This window comes from Nannospalax galili, unplaced genomic scaffold (assembly GCF_000622305.1).
Source record: "Nannospalax galili isolate Female #2095 unplaced genomic scaffold, S.galili_v1.0 scaffold255, whole genome shotgun sequence".
NCBI classification, from domain to species: domain Eukaryota; kingdom Metazoa; phylum Chordata; class Mammalia; order Rodentia; family Spalacidae; genus Nannospalax; species Nannospalax galili.
In genome coordinates, this window is record NW_008338999.1 from 786,287 (window position 1) to 794,149 (window position 7,863).

The window sequence follows — 7,863 nt, forward strand, 5'->3', positions numbered from 1 at the left end:
GTATCAACATATCATATGGAATTCTATAAATATGTATTAATGGTTTTTATGTCTATGTATCACTTAAAAATAAATTTAAATTAAAAAAAAAAAAAGAAACATCCCCAGCCCTCCTGCTTTAAATAGCATGAGTTAAAACACACAGCACCTTCGGATAAGCAACCAGGTTGTGGTTCTTCTGCCCCTGACTTGCTGTCAGGTTCCTTTTTTCTTCCTGGATGATTTAAGTAACAGCAAAATCCAGCCCTTGCCAGGTCTTAAGGCATTGCTGGCTGTGGTCCTCCTCCTCCTCCTCCCTCAGAACCCAGGCTGTTGTCAAAACCTTAATTCATAGTGACTTATTAGCAAGCCAGGCAAGTTGTAATCTATTCTGAAGAAAACAAGCTTCAGCTGGAACCCATGAAGCTGCTTCTGGGAAATGGCCTCCTTTTCTAGAACTGGCATCGGTGGGAATTCAGAGGTCACATTCGGACGGTCACCAGAGGGTTACATCAGCTCTCTTTCTTTGTTAGATCTTTCAGGTTTGGGGGAGAGGGAGGGCTGTGCCCATTCTGTTCTTTTTTCACTTTTTTCCATCTGTGAACGGACTTGAACACATTCTTGGGAGCTGTGTCATGACAAGTCTCATAAATGATTCACACTGAAATGACCTTTAGGGACGGAGAAGAAATCAGCTGGGTTCCAGGAGCCTGGAGTTGTGCAGAAGCAAGACAGCCCACATTCTGCTGTCCCTTCCCTTTGAACCTGAGCATTCTGTTACCTTGCTGGCCCTGGTCCTGGTCATGTGACTTGATGATGACTCTGATTACCAGGTTAATGCTGGCAATAATTACATACATGCTCCCGTGTCATTTAAACTACGAACACTGTGACAGAATTAAGCTTCTGCGAATAAAAATAAGATCAGTGGGCAATGAGAAGGGCTAAGTGCCATAAAAGGAAACTTGGACATTTTAACTCTGCATTTCTTTTTTTCTTTCTAATTTTATTTATTATTTTTATTTTATGTATATGTGTGTATTGCCTGCATGTAGGTAAGTGCACCTGTGTCGTGCAATGCCCATGGAGGTCAGAAGAGGCTGTTGGATCCCCTGGGACTGGAGTTGTTAGTGGCCATGTTGGTGCTGGTATTCAAACCCGGGTCTTCTGCAAGAACAACCAGTGTTCTTAACCTCTGAGCCATCTCTCCAGCCCCAAAGTCTGCATTTCTTTTTCTACCAGTATTTGCTTGTGCATGAATGCCACCAAAAGGAAGCAAATCAGTTCAAGATATAAAGTAACCTTGGCTACCAAGGAGGATAAAAATCTTGCCAAGTACTTATTGCATCACCGCTTTATAAGTTGTTAATGCCCTTGAGGGATCTCAACCAAGGAGAACTTTTTTTTTATCGTGTTTTAAATAGCGGGTTTTAAATGTTCTTTGTCCCTGTCCCCAGGAATAAAAACGACCCTCCAGCCCGTCCAATCCTCTCCTCTCTCTCCACACTCTTCTTCTACCATCAAGGAACCATGGTGAAAGGGTCGTTTTTAATCACCTTAACAAGGATCCCGAGAGTCATTCTCCTACACCTTTATAACACTTTGAAAGAGAAGGTAAGGCAAGTCAGGGACTGAAAGCCGATGGTGCTGTGCCCATCACCATTCGAGACTTCTGTGTTGCTGGGGCAATCTTCACCTGCCAGCACACCCTGTTTCCAAACTGTGCTTTGTGTAGGGTCTCGTTTGTTGGGTTTCCTCCAACAGGGAAGAAGTGGCTGGGGAGGGAGTCCTTTAGAGTTAGCTGGATTTCCTTCCGATAGAAGTGCTGAACAAATAGCTTGAATTCTGATGCTGCGATTTAAACTAGAGTCTATGCCTATTTCTCATGCCCTTCTTTCTGTTTGGTGCCAACATACTCCCTGCCCGCTGTGTTTCCTAGGGGGTGCCATGGGAAGTGACTGGTGTAGGCCAGGAGGGGAGTCAGAATGAGTGTGTGTGCTTGTGTGCATGTGCGCGTGCTTGAGAGTGAGAAATGGACTCGCTGACCTACATCTCAGCTCAAAGGACAGAAAACTGTAGGGCTTTTGTGCTGAGAGTTTTCTCCTCCCCGGGTTTTATTTCCATGGGCATTCAGTTATGAATGCCAGTGGAAACTAGAATACCAGGAAAACAGCTGTTCTCATGGTATTTCTAGCCTGCTACACAAGGGAAGGCTGGACGGGCCCCAACTTCCCTGTCCTCACACAGTGCTAACCCTTCCCGCCTCTATCCCCACCTCAGGGGGTTGTGACTTGGTCTGAGTTTCATAAACCTACCTGAGACCAGCCCTTAGTCAATGGGGAAGTTTTATATTCTGTTCATGTTACCAGTTTAGAAATATTTTTGTTTGTTTTTAAAAAAATATCTAAATTGTTGATATTTTAAAATCCATAATCAAGATTCAAGGTTAGAATAGCAATTTGGAAAGAACAATAGATTGACTTGCACATGAGACTATCTGGCTTCCTTCTCTTAGAATGCATGCTGAGCAGTTGCCCCATTGTAGAATGTTTTCCTGTGATTTCTATTAAAGTCTAGCCTGGCCATGTTTTGATGCCTCAAAGAGGCATCTACCTCACCCAAGGCTAATCTAGCTACTGATTCTGTACTTTGAAATTTATTCTTCAATCTTAGGAAAACTAGAAAAGGGTTTCTTGACGAACAAAATAGCTTTTTATTTTAAATATAGTCAGGTGAGTACTTTGTATATAATATACATCTGAGTGTATATTCTATTAATATATATTTTATAGACATATATATAGTTATATATTGGCTACTAATTCATATATTTGCCAATGCATGTAATTCATTTATTTCACATACGACTTAGTAATTCATGAGCAACTGAGAGCTTACTGTCCGCTGTTGACCAAGGCATCTTAAACTCTTTGGGAAAACAACCTTCCATAAACCCAAAACAGAAGTTGACGGATGATGAAGGTCTCTCTGACCCAGGTCTAAAATATTATTTGTCACTCCCCAGAGTCCAAAATGAGCAAGGCAGCCAAACTCTCACTTAGTGATATCACTGTTGCAAAATACATCCTTCCATAGGTAGAAAGGTCTCCTGCAGCAGTCCTACAATCTGGTTCTGTGTCTACAATGTCAGTGTTTCTCACAGTCACTGTGCCCTCTTTCCTGTTAGATGATCTTATTCACAGCTGCTGCCAGGCTAAAAAACTGTCCAGGTCAAATTTCATCCAATTGAATTAACACTGGGATAAGAACTAGCCATATAAGGCTGAGTTGTTCAGGGGTTGAAAGAGTAAGCTATTTGAGAATTGATTGAGGCTGGTTTGTTGTTGCTTTGTTTTAACTCTAGGTGGTAGGTAGGACATGGTCACCTACCCCTTCTCTGGCTGTTTCATTCAGGGTTGTTTTTTTTTAATTTACAAAAATTATATTCTTATTTAGGGGAAGAGGCTTTGGGTTCTGGGGATCCAGCTCAAGTCAATGAGGCTTGGCAGCAAGCCCCTTTACCCGCTGAGCCAGTCCTCCAGCCCTGGTTTTGTTTTTATTTTTTTAACTGTCGGTAGTAGGTAGGTCCTGGTCAGCACCCCTCCCCAAATGTTTCGTTCAATTTTTTTTTTTTTTTTTTTTTTTTTTTTTTTTTATCTTTTTGAGACAGGGTCTCCCTGTAGCTCCAGCTGTCCTGGAACTCACTATGTAGACCAGGCTGGCCTTGAACTCACAGAGATCCGCCTGCCTCTGCCTCCGAAGTGCTGGGATTAAAGGCGTGTGCCGCCACACCTGGCTCATTAAATTATTAATTCTTAAGTTAGGCACAGATTCAAGTTATATTTCAGGAGACTGAACCTTTGAAATTTAATCTGAAAACCTCATGATATGATTTAGTTTTCCTAACATTCAACTTGTGGGTGCATGACTAGTATCCACAATGTATGGTTTGGATTTCTTGTGTATGGGGAGAAAAAATCCTCACAAACATAAACTTTAGATTCAAGAAGCAAAGTGTGCAGGGCGTATAGCACACGCCTGTTACCTCAGCACTCTGGTGGCTGAGGTAGAATTGGGAGGCCAAGGCTAGCCTGGGTTATACAACAAGGCCTCATCTCAAAAATAAAAATAGGGGCTACAAAACAACAACAAAAAGCCTGGCATGGTGGTATACACTAATCCCAGCACTGGGGAGGCAAAGGCAGGTGGATCTCTGTGAGATTGAGACCAGCCTGGTCCATATAGCAAGTTCCAGGACAGCTGGGGCAACAGAGAGACCCTGTCTCAAAAACAAACAAACAAAAACAACAACAACAAAAATAGGAGCTAAAGAGATGGTTCAGCAGTTAAGAACACTGAGTGCTCTTGCAGAGGACCTGGTTCGGTTCTCAGCACCCACATAGTGGCTAACAACTGTTCAGAACTCTAGTACCAGGAAACCCAACACAGCCTTCTGACCCTTTCTGGCACTGCACAGCATGGGTGCACTTATATACATGCAAGCAAAGCATTCACACACATAAAAATAAATAACTATTAAAAATAAAATAAATCAATCAAAAATTTAAATTAAAAAATGGGCAGCTAAGCATCGTGGCTCACACGATGAGACGTGGAGCAAGAGAATCAGGAGTTCAAGGCTAGCCTCAGCTACATAGTCAATTTGAGACCAGCCTAGGCTACATGAGACCCTGTCTAAAAAAAAGTATGTGAGTATGTGTACCATTGGATAGACTTAAGGGTAGGCAGATGACAATGGAAGGGAATCATAAGCCTGCTTTTCCTTTGTTATTAAATATGGGCTAACCTACTTCCCTTTCTGCTGAGGTTAGCCGAACTATAACAGCAAAGGACATGAGAGAAAGCTAGCTCATCAGTAATGATAGTAATTAGCAAAGCTGCTCCCGTACAGATGAGCTACTCTAGGATTTCCCCTGGGTACACGGGTCTGCACGTGGAGACCGTGGGTCCCGAGGGAAACAGCGGCTTACCTTCTCTCTGTTGTCTCCCACTCTGCAGCACAGTACGTGGTCGAGAGGTGCCTTCAGATGCTGCTACTGTGGGTTCTGGTGTCTCGACAGATACCTCCACCATCTCAACCAGGTATGTGTCCTTCCTTATGCCCCAAGGGTGTGGGGGTGGCTTCCATCTCAGGTCAGCAAAATCTTTTGTAGAAAGGCAGGTCGAGTAAATGTTTTAGTATTTCAGTTGTGTAATTTCTGTCAAATCCATTTAACTCTTCCATCAAAGCCAGGAAAGGAGCCACAAACAAAATATAAAGAAATAAATGTGGGGCTGGGGTGGTGGTGCATGCCTTTAGTCCCAGCACTCGGGAGGCAGAGGCAGGCGGATCTCTGTGAGTTCAAGGCCAGCTTGGTCTACATAGTGAGTTCCAGGACAGCTGGGGCCACAGGGAGACCCTGTCTCAAAAAGACCAAAACAAAAGAAGAGGAAAGGTAGAGGGATTGTCACAGACTAAAGGAAGGAAGGAAGGAAGGAAGGAAGGAAAGAAAGAAAGAAAGAAAGGTGGCTGTGTTCCAATAAAACTTTATTGTGGATGTTGAAATTTAAATTTCATGGGATTTCACATGTAAGAAATATTCTTCTTTTGCCTTCTTCCCCCAACCACTTTGAAGTTGTAAACATTACTTTTAGAAGAGTAGGGGTCTGGCAGGCTGTTCATATCCCACACTCCAGGCTGCAGTTTGCAGACTCCCAACCTTGGATCCATAGACTATTAATGCTTACTCCTCAGTTTCTGCAAAAATGTGTGTCTCTTCTCCAAAATAAAAGGGGGCGTGAGTCTTTACACATCTGAGCATAGTGAATATACATCAACCAGGAACTAATTTTCAGTGTCTATATAAGACAGTGTCTTCAAGAGCTATAATTTTCCTGAACTAGGAAAAGAATTGCCTCCCTAATTTTTCTCTATTTTGCCAGCCTTTCTCTTTCAAGCTATAAATATTCTTTTAAAACTCATAAAAATGATATTCCACAGTTGTTTGGGCTTTGGAGTTTCTCTCTCTCTCTCTCTCTCTCTCTCTCTCTCTCTCTCTCCTCTGATTGGTGGAAATTTAAATACATGTTTTATTTTTCTGTAGATCACTTAGGAAAGTTTAATAGCCCTTAGTCAAATTTACACAAAGCAGTGTTTTTGTAAGTCAGCAGGCTGTTTGATAATTTAACTGTTCACAGAAATCTCACTTAGAAAAGTAGTTCTTTCTTATTATCACCCATGTTCCTAATAAGTGTTTCGCAGAAGTAAAGGGACTAATTAAGCCATCCATGTTTGATGTCTTATAAGTGGTATTTAGAATACTTTTCATTATTCAGGGAAAGTATAGCATTCTTTTTGTTTTAAGCCCTTCTCTCCATTTTTAGGCTGAATCTGGGTATATAATTTAGAGCATATCTGGATGTAAACACTGCAGGACACCATACATAAAACTCCGTAAGATACTGTAGCTGTTTTCAAGATGGTGGAGCATATAGCAAACCAAGCCAAGCCTTGTGGATGCACTTGTGGAATAAGATATCATGCCTTCTCTTCTTCGCACTGTGCAGGAGTCTAGACACTAACTCACTACATAAAGATTTTGAGATGCAAAAATGTGTTGATATATACTGAGATACATTTACATGAAAACATAGAGCTAGACTGACAGACAAAAGCCATGAGACCAATGATACAAACAAGTTAACCACATGCCCCTCCAAGGCGTCATGCTGGAATTGCCATCCTTTTCTGTGTTGTGGGCTTCAGGTTCTTTCTGTAGCCTTCTTTTGCTCTTGGTGTCAAACTGCCCCCTGGAAGCCACCATGTCTGGAGGGCAGGGAAATGGGCAGGTGAGAGGAAGGATGGCTCCTGGTTCCATTCGCCCCACCCACCCTGCCTTCCTTCAGTTAGGGATCTACCATTGTATTCGAAAGCCACGCTCTCCTTTTTCACATGTTTTCTCTGTTCTTTTATCCTAAGGGACCTGTTTTCTGCTTTTTGAAATTTCACCTCCTAATAGTAACTCAAGACCTTTTGTCTTGGGAGTTGAAAGTGTTTCCAAGGTTGCATGCAGTGGTCTATTAACCACACTGTAATTACTATTATAAAGGTGCTAAGTGAGTCCTTATAACAGACATGCCATGGGAATGGTTGTCCTTGAATCTTGAAAAGGAAAAGCTTGTCTTAAGAGATCCAGCTCCTAGAGTGAGCCAGTAGTACAAGCAGGGATGAGTCTTTTAGATTCTTGGGGTTTGTGTCTTAGGAGGTAGCCTCTAACAGGCTGTCATGGCCTCATTACACTCGGTGACTCCTATGCGACTGGGTAGTGCCAGCTGGTATGAGAACAGCTAGCAGTAGGAGGTTGAGAAAGAAGAGGAGAAGGAATGGAAAAGAAAGGAAGAGCTGTCAATATCCATGGGAAGGGAAGGGCAAGAAGGAGCGGGAAGAGGAGGGATACCTGTGGTCAAAATGACTACCTGAAAGTGTTGTGAAATAAATGATTAAGATGGAAGATGATCGCGGACCTCACAGATGCTCCCATTGAGGAGCTGGGGGAGAGAGAGAAAAGGAGATGGAGAGAGAAAGAAAGAGAGAGAGAGAAAGAGAGAGAAAGGGAAAGAGAGATGGGGGAGGGAAAGGCAGAACCATTCACACACAGAATGAGCAACAAAGATACTATCTCAGTTAGTGGGGGAAAGTTTAGTCTTTCCTATAATGGTGCTGAGTCCCTACAGAAAAAGGAACATGATATGAAAAAAAAAAAGAACCCACCATAAATGAAAACTAATTCAAAATGGAGCACAGACCGAAATGTAAAGCTAAAACAAGAACATCCAGAAGAGAACAGAGGACAAATATCTTAGTAGCCTTAGGTTTTGTCAAAA

General features: G+C 42.3%; 1 protein-coding gene across 3 annotated transcripts in view; it reads left to right on the forward strand.

The window, feature by feature from the left end:
* Window positions 1-7,863, forward strand: part of Slc44a3 (solute carrier family 44 member 3) — an 82,951-nt gene that overhangs the window by 49,361 nt on the left and 25,727 nt on the right. For all 3 annotated transcript variants that reach the window (XM_017798324.2, XM_008833668.3, XM_029563824.1), the window contains 2 exons: window positions 1,437-1,593; window positions 4,999-5,082. In XM_017798324.2, coding sequence (XP_017653813.1) covers window positions 1,437-1,593; window positions 4,999-5,082 — 241 coding nt within the window. The remainder of the gene's footprint in view (window positions 1-1,436; window positions 1,594-4,998; window positions 5,083-7,863) is intronic.